Source organism: Mobula birostris, chromosome 8, assembly GCF_030028105.1.
Source record: "Mobula birostris isolate sMobBir1 chromosome 8, sMobBir1.hap1, whole genome shotgun sequence".
Taxonomy (NCBI): Eukaryota; Metazoa; Chordata; class Chondrichthyes; order Myliobatiformes; family Myliobatidae; genus Mobula; species Mobula birostris.
The window spans coordinates 17906615-17921298 of record NC_092377.1 but is presented as its reverse complement, the minus strand read 5'-3'; the positions used below and the strand labels follow the sequence as shown (position 1 = coordinate 17921298).

At 39.1% G+C, this 14684-nt stretch overlaps 1 protein-coding gene across 2 annotated transcripts in view; it reads right to left on the bottom strand.

The window, feature by feature from the left end:
* Positions 1 to 8261: 8261 nt before the first annotated feature.
* The window catches only part of LOC140201173 (fasciculation and elongation protein zeta-2-like), a 129019-nt gene continuing 122596 nt past the window's right edge, over positions 8262 to 14684 (bottom strand). For both annotated transcript variants that reach the window (XM_072264862.1, XM_072264861.1), the window contains exon 8: positions 8262 to 10332. In XM_072264862.1, the coding sequence (XP_072120963.1) occupies positions 10316 to 10332 (17 nt within the window). In that variant the 3' untranslated portion in view covers positions 8262 to 10315. The remainder of the gene's footprint in view (positions 10333 to 14684) is intronic.

Sequence of the window (14684 nt, the reverse complement as noted above, 5' to 3'; positions counted from 1 at the left end):
CAACTCATGTCCTCTTGTTTGAATCTCCCCGACTCTCAATGGAAAAAACCTATTCATGTCAACTCTATCTACCCCCTCATAATTTTAAATACCTCTATTAAGTCCCCCCTCAACCTTCTACGCTCCAAAGAATAAAGACCTAGCTTGTTCAATCTTTTTCTGTGACTTAGGTGCTGAAATCCAGGTAACATTCTAGTAAATCTTATATGTACTCTCTCTATTTTGTTGACATCTTTCCTATAATTCAATGAGCGAACTGTACACAATACTCCAAATTTGGCCTTACCAATGCCTTGTACAATTTTAAAATTACATCCCAACTCCTATACTCAATGCTCTGATTTATAAAGGCCAGCATACCAAAAGCTTTCTTCACCACCCTATCCACATGAGATTCCATCTTTAGGGAACTATGCACCATTATTCCTAGATCCCTCTGTTCTACTGCATTCTTCAATGCCCTACCATTTACCATGTATGTCCTATTTTGATTAGTCCTACCAAAATGTCGCACCTCCCATTTATCAGCTCCGCAAGCTTTGAAAACCTACTTCATTATCCACAACTCCACCTATCTTAGTACCATCTGCATACTTACTAATCCAATTCACCACCCCATCATCCAGATCATTAATGTATATGACAAACAACATTGGACCCAGTACAGATCCCTGAGGCACACCAATAGTCACCGGCCTCCAATCTGACAAGCAGTTATCCACCACTACTCTCTGGTGTCTCCCATCCAGCCACTGCTGAATCCATTTTACTACTTCAATATTAATACCTAATGATTGAACCTTCTTAACTAATCTTCCGTGTGGAACCTTGTCAAAGGCCTTCCTTAAGTCCATGTAGACAACATCCACTGCTTTACCCTCGTCAACTTTCCTGGTAACCTCTTCAAAAAATTCAGTAAGATTTGTCAAACATGACCTTCCACGAACAAGTACATGTTGACTTTTCTTAATCAGACCCTGTCTATCCAGATGATTATATATACCATCTCTAAGAATACTTTCCATCAATTTACCCACTACTGACGTCAAACTCACAAAGAGTTACTTCCATTACTTCCTCAAAGAATTCCAACAGATTTGTCAGGCAAGATTTCTCAAGGAAACCGTGCTGACTATATCACGTACCTCCAAGAACCCTGAAATCTTATTCTTAATAACGGACTCCAGCATCTTTCCAGCCACTGAAGTCATGCTAACTGGCCTATAATTTCCTTTCTTCTGCCTCCATCCCTTCTTAAAAAGTGGAGTGACATTTGCAATTTCCACACCCCCAAAAGCAATCCAGGATCTAGTGATTTTTGAAAGATCATTACTAATGTCACCACAACCTCTTCAGTTACCTCTTTTAGAACCCTGGGGTGTAGTCCATTTGGTCCAGGTGACTTATCTATCTTCTGCTGTTTCAGTTTCCCAAGCACCTTCACCTTGGTTACAGTAATTACACTCATTTCTTCCCTGACACTCCCAAATTTCTGGCAAAATGCTAGTGTCATCCACACTGAAACCTGACACAAAATCCTTTGGTATTTTCCAGCTGTTCAACATCATTTTGTTGCATGGGACTCCTTGTATCAATGCCTACACTAATTTTAATGTCATCTGCAACAATATATTTCTGAATTTAACAATTAGTAATGAGCATAAGGACTGCAATAGGTGGTTGGGTATTTCCAAGATATTAAGTAATGTTTGTATGACTTGCTAATAAAATGTACTAAGATTTATCTGTACTCAAATCATTAACTGGGAGATGATTTTGGGACATTGGGTGTCATGCATATTGCTGTTCAACGTAACTTCCAGTCTTTTAATTTCTTCTTCCAACTGTCTAAGTGTCTCTTGCTGGGATTTATCTAATAATGGGTAATTAACGGCTGAAGGTTGTCTAATACGTGCCTCTGCATAAAACTTGTTATTTCTAGTCTTTTTTGTTCAGAAATTAGTAACGATCCATTCCCAAATTAAAATATGAAAATGGGTTGCACCAACCCTTTTATTAAACATAGGCATTTAATGAACTGACTTACATTAATAATCAAAACAACAGTCGGCTATCTAGCTCTTCAAGCTCGCTTCACTATTTATCAAGATTCCACCACCTCAATACCATTTCCCTGCTCGATCCTAAATCACATATTAGCCATTAGTCTATAACTAACTCATCGTCTGAACTCCTACAGCTCCCAGGGTGTTGAATTCACTAACTGCTGTGTGAAGGAGTTTCACGTCACAATCCTACTTGGTTTATATAACCATATAACAATTACAGCATGGAAACAGGCCATCTCGGCCCTTCTATTCCATGCCGAACTCTTACTCTCACCTAGTCCCACCCACCTGCACTCAGCCCATAACCCTCCATTCCTTTCCCATCCATATAGCTGTCCAATTTAACTTTAAATGACAACATTGAACCTGCCTCAACCACTTCTGCTGGAAGCTTGTTCCACACAGCCACCACTCTCTGAGTAAAGAAGTTCCCCCTCATGTTACCCCTAAACTTTTGCCCTTTAACTCTCAACTCATGTCCTCTTGTTTGAATCTCCCCCACTCTCAATGGAAAAAGCCTATCCATGTCAACTCTATCAATCCCTCTCATAATTTTAAATACCTCTGTCAATTCCCCCTCAACCTTCTACGTTCCAAAGAATAAAGACCCAACTTGTTCAACCTTTCTCTGTATCTTAGGTGATGAAACCCAGGTAACATTCTAGTAAACATTCTCCGTACTCTCTCTATTTTGTTGACATCTTTCCTATAATTTGGTGACCAAAACTGTACACAATACTCTAAGTTTGGCCTCACCAATGCCTTGTACAATTTCAACATTACATCCCAACTCCTATACTCAATGCTCCGATTTATAAAGGCTAGCATACCAAAAGCTTTCTTCACCACCCTATCCACATGAGATTCCACCTTCAGGGAACTATGCACCATTATTCCTAGATCCCTCTGTTCTACTGCATTCTTCAATGCCCTACCATTTACCATGTATGTCCTATTTTGATTAGTCCTACCAAAATGTAGCACCTCACATTTATCAGCATTAAACTCCATCTGCCATCTTTCAGCCCACTCTTCTAACTGGCCTAAATCTCTCTGCAAGCTTTGAAAACCTACTTCATTATCCACAACTCCACCTATCTTAGTATCATCTGCATACTTACTCATCCAATTTACCACCCCATCATCCAGATCATTAATGTATATGACAAATAACATTGGACCCAGTACAGATCCCTGAGGCACACCACTAGTCACCGGCCTCCAATCTGACAAACAGTTTTCCACCACCACTCTCTGGCGTCTCCCATCCAGCCACTGCTGAATCCATTTTACTACTTCAATATTAATACCTAACGATTGAACCTTCCTAACCAACCTTCCATGTGGGACCTTGTCAAAGGCCTTATTGAAGTCCATATAGACAACATCCACCGCTTTACCCTCGTCAACTTTCCTAGTGACCTCTTCAAAAAATTCAATAAGATTGTCAGACATGACCTTCCACCCACAAATCCATGTTGACTGTTCCTAATCAGGCCCTGTCTATCCAGATAATTATATATACCATCTCTAAGAATACTTTCCATCAATTTACCCACCACTGACGTCAAACTCACAGGCCGATAATTGCTAGGTATACTCTTAGAACCCTTTTTAAACAATGGAACGACATGAGCAATACGTTAATCCTCCGGCACCATCCCCGTTTCTAATGACGTTTGAAATATCTCTGTCCCTGCTATTTCCACACTAACTTCCCTCAATGTCCTAGGGGATATCCTGTCAGGACCCGGAGACTTATCCACTTTTATATTCCTTAAAAGCTCCAGTACTACTATCTTCTTTAATCATCATAGTTTCCATAACTTCCCTACCCGTTTCCCTTATCTTACACAATTCAATATCTTTCTCCTTAGTGAATACTGAAGAAAAGAAATTGTTAGGAGTCTCCCCCATCTCTTTTGGCTCCTCACATAACCGTCCACTCTGATTCTCTAAGGGACCAATTTTATCCCCCACTATCCTTTTGCTATTTATATAATGGTAGAAACCCTTGGGATTTATTTTCACCTTACTTGCCAAAACAACCTCATATCTTCTTTTAGCTTTTCTAATTTTTTTCTTAAGATTCTTTTTACATTCTTTATATTCCTCAAGTACCTCATTTACTCCATGCTGTCTACATTTATTGTATATCTTTCTTTTTTTTCCAAAGTAAGTTTCCAATATCCCTTGGAAACCATGGCTCGCTCAAACTTTTAACCTTTCCTTTCAACCTAACAGGAACATAAAGATTCTGTACTCTCAAAATTTCACCTTTAAATGACCTCCATTTCTCCATTACATCCTTCCCATAAAACAAATTGTCTCAATCCACTCCTTCTAAATCCTTTCGCATCTCCTCAAAGTTAGCCTTTTTCCAATCAAAAATCTCAACCCTGGGTCGAGATCTAACCTTCTCTATAATTATATTGAAACTAATAGCATTATGATCACTGGACCCGAAGTGCTCCCCAAGACAAACCTCCATCACCTGACCTATCTCATTCCCTAACAGGAGATCCAACACCGACCCTTCTCTTGTTGGTACCTCTATGTATTAGTGCAAAAAACTATCTTGCACACATTTTACAAACTCCAAACCATCCAGCCCTTTTACAGTATGGGCTTCCCAGTCTGTGTGTGGAAAATTAAAATCTCCCACAATCACAACCTTGTGCCTGCTACTAATATCTGCTATCTCCTTACAAATTTGCTCATCCAATTCTTGCTCCCCATTTGGTGGTCTATATACACCCCCATAAGTGTTACTTCACCTTTCCCAACCTTCAATTCCACCCAAATAGCCTCCCTAGACGAGCCTGCTAATCTATCCTGCCAGAACACCACTGTAATATTTTCTCTGACAAGCAATGCAACCCCTCCCCCTCTTGTACCTCCACTTCTGTCACACCTGAATAAATTAAATCCAGGAATATTTAGTTGCCAATCACACTCCTCCTGTAACCATGTTTCACTAATAGCTACCACATCATACTTCCAGGTATCAATCCATGCTTTAAGCTCATCCACCTTTCTTACAATGCTCCTAGCATTAAAATAAATGCATTTAAGAGATTTTCCACCTCTTATTCTCTGTCTATCACTAACTATGCAAACAATTTTATTTTCTTTTTCTTCCTTCTTCCCTACATCTGTTCCTACACTCTGGTTCCCCTCCCACCTCCTATCTAGTTTAAATCCACCAGAGCCTCTCTAGCAAACCTACCCGCAAGAATATTTGTCCCCCTCCAGTTCAGATGTAGACCGGCCCACCGTAACAGGTCCCACTTTCCCTGGAAAACTGCCCAATTATCTATAAATCTGAAGCCCTCCCTCCTGCACCATGCTTTCAGCCACGTGTTGATCTGCACTATCTTACTACTTCTAAACCCCCCTGCACGTGGCACTGGTAGCAATCCTGAGATTGCTATCCTGGAGGTCCTGTCCTTTAACTTGGCGCCTAACTCCCTTAACTCACCTTTCAGGACCTCCACACTCTTCCTACCCACGTCATTGGTCCCTACATGGACCACGACATCCGGCTGCTCACCCTCCCTCTTGAGAATACGGAGAACTTGATCCGAGATATCACGGACCTTGGCACCAGGGAGGCAACAGACCATCCGGGATCATCCGTTTACCTTATTCTTAAGAAAAAGTGCCCTAGTCCCAGACTTCTCAGCCAAAGGAAACATCATCCCTGCACCCAACCCGTCACACTGTTATGAGTTTTGCATGTTTCAATGTACCATGTTTTTTCATTCTTCTTCGCTCTAGAAATTGCAGCCTCAGTCTCAACTCCACTCAAATGGCAAATCTACCAGTGCTGGAACCAGACCAGTGAATCACTGCTCCATTTCCTCTTTGAAAAGTGCACCATTTTCCAGGTAATACTGCCAAAAAATGTACACAATACTTCACACAATGTCTAACTAAACAGCTTGTATAACTTCAGTAAGACAGCTTCACTCCTGTACCTGCATTGAAGAGTGTTTAAGATGAATACAGCATCAGTTTAACCATTTTTTGCAGTGAGGCAGTGAACAAAGGACATACCCTTAAAGTTACAGCAGCATGTTCAAGAATGAAGTCCTACCAGCTGACAAATAGTGACATGACAGATGGCAGTTGTGGGAATCTGCATCAAACTAAATACTGGAAGAGCTCAATGGGTAAGACGGTATCTGTGGAGGGAAATGGACAGTCAACATCATTTCTGACCTGCTGAATTCCTCCAGTATTTTGTTTAATACTGAGAAGTATCCTCTAAGGAGCGAAAATTGTCAGGTTTACTCAGTCTTGTTGCTGGTGCCACGGTAAAGCGATCATTGTCTTCTGAAATGGCTTGGTAGTTAAGGATGGCCCATAAATCCATAAATGCCAGCCATGTCAAAACTGCATGACTAGATGAAACGTTCACAAAGTGTGCAGAGCACTTTTTCGCTACATCTTATTAACAAACAATTAACTCAGAGTGGATCAATTATAAGCAGGCTTATTTTACTTGCAAGGGAAGACCAGCACTGCACAAGAGCTGCTGATAGCTTCAAAAAACAGACAGCACAGTCACGCCTATCTACACACGTACAGCTACTGCAAAGCACATGGTGCATTATGTTCCACTGCTTAATCAGTGTATTTGGTATTCTTCCTGTAACCAATTCCACTTGTCTGCAGTTTATTCAGGACTCGGGTTTCATCGGCATAATGTTGCATGAACACTATTAGCAAAGCACTCTGGTACAATACTGGTTCCATTTTGTTACAGTTGAAAATTCCACATGTGAAATCTGAATTTCTCTTCCAAACCCTGTATGTGATAATCAAATAAGAATTTCAAAGCACATTAATACAGAGGGTATAAAAAGTGTATGAAAACTAGGTCTATAAAGAGTGGAAATACTGATCAGCTGTGATTTACCTGAACTGGCTTGAGAATCACAATAACTTCCTGTTGTTCCTGGCTTCATACTGGTCCTAAACTTGAGAACCATGTCAAAACTGTAGATGCTGGAAATCCAGAGTAACACACACAAAATGCTGGAGCAACTCAGCAGGTCAGGCAGCATCTATGGAAATGAATAAACAGTTGACTTTTCAGGCTGAGACACTTCATCAGGATCATATTGACCTTTCTCTCAGAGAAGTACCATTTGTCATAGTGGAGAGACTTGAGTTCCTGAGATTGATGCAATCTGGATCTTAGCTCCTGGTAGGATCACTCATGGTATAATGGTATAAGGCATCGGTCAGACCACACATGGGGTACTGTGAGCAGTTTTTTGCCACTTAGATAAGAAAAGATGTTCTGACATTGGAGAGGGTCCTAAGGAAATTCGCAAAAATGATTCCAGGAATTATAGGGTTAACATATATGGAGAAATTGATGGCTCTGGGCTGGATAAAATCACTGGAGTTTAGAAGAATGTGAGGGGATCTCATCGAAACTTATTGAATATTGAAAAGCCAAAATAGTGTGAATATGGAGAGGTTGGTTCCTATAGTGGGGAGTCAAGGAACAGAGGGCACAGCCTCAGAATAGAGGGACATCCATTTAGAACAGAGATGAGGAGGAATTTCTTTAGCCAGAGGAAGGTAAATTTGTGGAATTTATTGCCACAGGTGGCTGTGGAGGCCAAGTCATTGAGTATATTTAAAGCAGAAGTTGATAGGTTCTTGATGTCAGGGAGGCGGCTACAAGAAGGGGGTTGCGAGGGATAATAAATCAGCCATGATGGAATGGTGGAGCAGCTTCAAAGGGCCAAATTGCCCAATTCTGCTCCAATGTCTTATGGTCTTAAGATGGTACAGTCAAGGGGGGGGGGTAGGGAGGGGAGGTTTCAAAGAGTAGTCCATCATGAACTCAACAGTGGAACTGGCGGAAGATGACACATTGCAATGGCATTGAAAGCAGAGGAAGGCTGCAGCTGTGATGTGTCCCCAGTCATCTTGCATGCCATTCCACTGGATCCTGATCTCCATCTATCAAGTACTGTGTGATGGCAACCTGTGCATCAGCCTCCCCACATTAAATAAAGTCACGCACAGGCATGCTCCATTAAGGGAATGACTGCTTGGGAGGAACATCATAGTTGACTTGAGCAATCGCAATACTGCATCAGAGACATTTCTTGCTATCTGTATTTATAAAATACACTGAAGTATGCATACTGTTCACGCAACAAAATGTGTAAATCGAGTTTTTATTTTTTCTCAAATGGTTCCATTATGAAATAAAATTACTGCCACAAACTTTACAAACTGTCAAAGATATACGATAAACAAATTAAAACTATCACCACTTAAAAAGACCAATGTGCTAGGTTAAAATTAGAAAAAAATTCTCATGTCACAGACAGTTAGTTCCCAGCTAATAAAACAATACCAAGTTACAAGAGTATTACTACAACACCAATGTGCACACACAGGCATGCTTGGTTCAACAGAATCTGCAGATACTGTTAGAAGGTGCTATGTTTCAGCATAGTTCCAAAAATTGCTCATGCAACCATAATGACGTGCATTTGCCAGTTCTGCCTCCTGTGCTTCATTCCATGTCCATCCATTTCTGTAAATCTCGTGATGGTACAGTGCAATGATGTTGCTCTGCTCTGCATGCAGCAGTTAGTTCACTGAAGCTTTCAGCCAAAAACGTTAGCAACTGTACCAAAATTGTGTTCTCGTCACAAAACTGCTGCATGCAGTGGAGTTCAATATAGTGTGCACTGGATTCCCCCTCATGTTTGGAGATTTTAGTACTGTTTTTGTTGATAATCTTGGCAGTAAGAGACAAGAAGGACAAATGAAACATTAAAATTATCTCTATTGTATCTCAAATGAATTCACGGTACATACTCAGTTTACAAACATGATCAGCATGCTGCCGTCAATTAACACATGGGCTAAGCACCTACACAATAATATTCTCCTATATCCACCATTAAGAAATATATAATTTAACTAGACTGCTAATAAACCTATTAACATTGATTGCACATGATTAGCATAAATCAGAAAAGTACGTTAAAATAATTGAGACACAGAATGAGTACAAAACATTCTACAATACAGCCCATTGTACAGAATCCTGCTCATTGGGCCCAGTTTATACTGATTAGTATCCTGATGAAGTCAACATTATTTTGCAAATTCAGTCAACTTCCTTTTTCTGGACAAAAGTGACCTTGATGCAGCATATTAATACTCAATTGAATTTAAGACTCAGTCTTGATCCTTCAGCTTTCAGTTAACACTCATTGAAGTAATCATGTCTTCACCTCAAATAAAAATTAACTTTCAAAGTGATCCATGGGGGAAGTTTACTTTTTCCATTAGAAAATAACATAAAGACACATGAATTTTGAAAGGAACAGACAGGAAGACCAGTCCATTTCAGTTTATGCAGAGCAATGCCAGAAATTCTTTAATAAACATTGGTATTTCTCAATCTAACAAGTTATGAGATGGAAGAAGCTATGTTTTTGGCAGACTAACTCCTCCATTATTAAATCTAAACACTATGGGAGAATATTCAGAAACAGATCACACAAATTTACAGAATTCTTTTTGATCTATAATCAAGTGCAACACAATGATTTACATTTTCAAACCTTGCACTCATTTAACACCCCAAAAAAGTGAGAAAGTGAGCATTGTATTAAAGGAGACACAATCTCCGGGGGGGGGGGGGAGAGAAGAGGAGATGTCTCAGTGGTGCAGTTAAACCATTTGTTCCCTTTTTAAAAATTAGCTGAATTGGAATAATAGAGGTACAGATTTACTGCTTATGGATTGGTTAAAACAAACCTATTTACATCCACTGTTTCTTGAACAGTTTCATCAATGATAAAAAGTTAACCTCTGGATTCTGCACATTGTAAAAATAGATATTACACTGCTAATACAATACTCATGTTTAAAAGTGTACAGGCATTCTTTTGTTCTATGCTCTAATAAAAACAGCAGCTGGGGCATGGTGCTATTATCTGTACCTGCAACTAACTTGCCTAACACTGTTTGTTAAATGGGTAAAGAGGTTTGGTGGGGTGGGAATATGGAAATTGTCTCTGATTGAACTACTTCTCCATGGACAAGTTAGATTAAATGAAGGAAAGCTAAGCAAAATGCTCAAGAAGGGAGATTAGTTCACAAGGACCTCTGGGTAAAAAAACATTTTCCTTCTTCACAGGAGTTAGCAGAATGAGGTCTTGAAGCCTGTCTGATGTGAAGGCGAGTTGCTGGTTTTAAGTTGGGCAGAGCACTGCAAAAAGAATAAAAACATATTAATAATATATTTGTAAAATCAGAAAATTATATAACAACGATTCATCTTGGAAAAGGAATGGTGCTGGAAATGAAGTGGAGGAGGTGTGCATACACTGGAAAAAAAGCTAAAGGAAATGGGAAACATTTTCAGCCATTCTGTTGGTATTGTTCATTTAAAAGACCAACAAGGAACACACTGAGTACAGTTTCCTTGTTCAACATTCTAGTGTCATCCTGGGCAGGTAAATGGGTAGTGCATGCATAAGAACAACACAGGAAAAAAAAACACAATATGAAAGTATTAAAGTCCATAATGAATTCCTTAATCCATTAGCTGCAAAAAAAAATCGTCATTCAACTGAAATTAATGCAAAAAAAACTTATTTTATATCCTAGGACCTTGAAATAAACGCTGGTGCCAGAACACAATATTCTCTGTCTCTGAGTTGTGCACACACTGTCTTGATTCAATAGAAGACTAAATGGATGAAGCTAATGGATGACTGATTTCTATATATGTTTAAACTTATTTAGTCTGACATAAGTGGACCCTCATTGTGTTGTTGGCAAAGTAGATGGGTTTGATGATAAATAAATGAGCTTCAGATACCTGGAACCCCAAGTATTTGTCCTTTTCTTTATGCCATAAAGATTTTGACTTCTAGATGGTGTACGGTCTGTGAAAATGACAGTTGTTCTTTGAGGAACAGCTGTCATTCTCACACATCCTCCTTACATAAAGTGAATGTTTTAGTTCTGCCTTGACCAGAGGGAGCACATTTTTGAGAAATTATGAAAACTATACACTGTTTATAAATATACAAAAAAACCATTTAGTGTTTATAGCCATAGAACCCTATAGCACAGAAACACCTAGTCCATGCTAAACCATTAACCTGCCTAGTCCCATCGGCCCGCACCTGGACCATTATTGCCCTCCATACAGCTCCCATCCTTGTACCTATCCAAATATCTCTTAAATGTTGAAGTTGCCCCCGTATCTGGCAGCTCGTTCTTCACTCTCATCACCCAATTGGGGGGGGGGGGGGGGGGAGAGTTCCCTCTCATGTTCCCCTTAAACATTTCACCTTTTACCCTCCACCCATGATCTCTAGCTCTAGTTCCTCCCAACCTCAGTGGAAAAAGGCTGCTTGCATTTACCCTATCTATACCCCTCATTATTTTGTATACCTCTGTCAAATCTCCCTTAATCTTCTACAGTCTAGGCAATAAAGTCCTCTTCAACCTTCCCCTATAACTCAGGTCAAGTCCTGGCAACATTTTCTCTGCGCTCTTTCAACCTTATTTATATCTTTCCTATAAGTAAGTCACCAAAACTCGACACAATTTTTTTTTGGATCCAAAGATGATCTCACATTTCCCTATAGAGATCTCAGTTTTTGTTTACTGATTTACATTGGAACTTCCTACTTCTATTGACACAGCTTACTAGTCTTTTAATCATGAAATTCATCTTAGATACTTTGTTTCTTGAACACTTAGGATCTCATAAGTGCATGAGCATGGACTGAAAACAGGGTGGCATGGTTATGTAGCAGTTATCACATTGTTATACAGTACCAGACATCACCGATTGGGGTTCAATTCCTGGTGCTGTCTGTAAGGAGTTTGTATGTTCTCCCCATGACTGCATGAGTTTCCTCTGGGCGATCCAGTTTCCTCCCACATTCCAAAGATGTACAGTTGTGGACATGCTATGTTGGCACTGGAAGCGTAGTGGCACAAGTGGGCTGCCCAGCACAATCCTCGCTGATTTGATTTGAAGCAATAAAATCAGATAAGATCTCTGTTGCAACATTTCGACGTAGTACATATGACAATGAAGCTAATTTTTAATCACATAGAAGACAGAGTTGGAATAGATGTCTCTTTTTAAGGCTGGAAGGATGCCCCAAGGATCAGTTCTTAGCCCTCAGATTTTTACGATTTAAATATAAGGTAACCCAAATTTGCCAATGACACTAAAGTTGGTCTCAGCAACAGAATATAGAGTAAGTGGGCAATAGCTTGGCAAATGAAGTTTAATGTGGGAACATGAGACCATGCACTTCACTCAGAGAAATCTAAAGGTAGATTATTGCCTAAATGGAGAAAAATTACTTTACTGAGGGATATAGCTGTTCATATACACGAATCATGAAAAGTTGGCAAGGAGTTAAGGTGGCAAATAGCATATTGGCCTTTATTGAAGGAGTTAGGAGATTACAAATAGGGAAGTATCATTATAATGAAAAGTCCAGAATCTGACATGTTAACTGCTTCCTTTTCCAGTGACATCACCTGACTTGCTGAGTGTTCCCAGCATTTTTTTTATTTCAAGTGTCTGTCGCTTGCAGCTGTTCATTTTCATTTTTACAATTGTACAGAGTAGAGTTGGTGAAGCCACACTTAGAATACTGCCGCAGATTTGGTCCCTTTATTTAAGGGAGCATTTAGTATTGGAGGTAATCTAAAACAAATTCAGTAGGCTATTCAGATCACTATCCTATCACAAGCATCTAGTGAAGTTAGATATTTTACTCTGGAGTTTAGAAGAATGCGGGGGAGGTTGCTTGATAGGATAAATGTTGTAATACTTCAACTAGTGGGAAGTTTTGAACAATGGGACATATGTAATTACAAAGGGTTGGTCACTGAAAACTGAATTTCTCCTTGCAGAGGGTGGTGAATCTTTGTACTTCTCTACTCCTGAGAGTTGTTTTGGCTGGATTATTTGACATATTTAAAGAGGAGATTGACATATTTTTGAAAGATCGAGGAATTGATGGCTATAAGGAGAGGAGTTAAGGACTGAGCAATCAGCCATTTTTCATATTGAACGTGGAAGGCTTGTAGGGGCCAAGTGGTTTACACGATTATATTTTCTTGTAGAGGGAACATGGCCCAGATATTGGAGAACAACACCTAAAGAAACATGTCTATTATTTATGCACTGGTGAAAGAGTAGGTTTTAAATATCTACTTCTGTTTTTCACAACAGCCACTTCTATTTTCACCAAGAAAGAATTCCATCCCTGAAAAGTTCTGTAAAGAAACAGGTACAAGGTATAGGTTGTGACGCTTGTCATTAAACATCTGCAATTATAAACCTATAAAGGAATTATCCCTTGCATTACTAATCCCCATCACCCTCCCATCCAATGAAGACCTAATGCTAGAAAGCCTCAAACAGGAAACAGATCGTTCAACAAATGTCCTTTGATTTCCTTGAATGTACAAATACATTTGAGACCTTAAAATTTATTTTAAGAAGCACAGATCCTTAAAATGCCGTATTTGTGCTAATACCTGAAGCAGAATTAGGAAACTATTTTAGATTCCAGCCTTTGTGATTTACATTTGGCTGTATTTTCTTTAATTAACTGGTCTTAAACATCGTTAGGAATTTCCAATTATCACTGCATTTTTTTTCAAATTAGCGGGTATGTTTACATGAAAATGAGGAAACACTTTTCACAAAGATTAGGGGGATTATCACAGCTCTAATTGATTGCATTCCCAGTTTTCATTTCATACCAGTCAAACATCAATAAAGATCTGTGTCCCATCCATGCATGCAGGAAAAACGGGGAGATACATTCATGTGAAGAAAAGAAAACCAGATGATCAATAACATGCACGTGATTTCAGATTGTAATGAACATCATTCCACCAGCGGTATTTCAACTAAATGAATCTATTAACAAACCAAAATTTTAAAAAATGATACACATTATATGAAACAAATGGACTGGTTAAAAGGTAGTTAATTAGTTTTTAGGGTTCTGGTGAAGAGACAGACATGCATGAACCCCTTTATTAAACTAACCACCACGTAATCAACCATGATTTCAGAAACCAGTGAACTTTTAAGGAGCGAAGATACTAAATGCTAGGAACTGCACAAATATATAAGTACTGATTACAACAAATACCCATTTCCATCTGGGGTGCAGATAGTATGCACAAACCTCAGTCAATCCAGCCTTTATACGAATGGTAGCACAACAAAAAAGCAAAACAAAGTCAGAGAGGAAAGGAAAGAAAATTTAGATTTAAATTTAATAGGAACAAAAATCAAAAAGGAACATAAAGAGAAAACCTGAGGCAAATTCAGTGGAAAAAAAATTGCAATCCACTGTTATTAAATTGGCTTGGGTGAATTAAGACAAGTTTTATTTGTATCATATAGCATCTTTCCATTTACAAATGATTCACTATTAAGATCAAGGGTCCTAATTCTAAATCAGAAAGAAAGGCAAAACTTGGCCCTCTACATTCCATAATGGCACAAAACTACTGCTATGCAACAAGAAGCCTATGTGCATAGAGTGGAATAAAGCCATG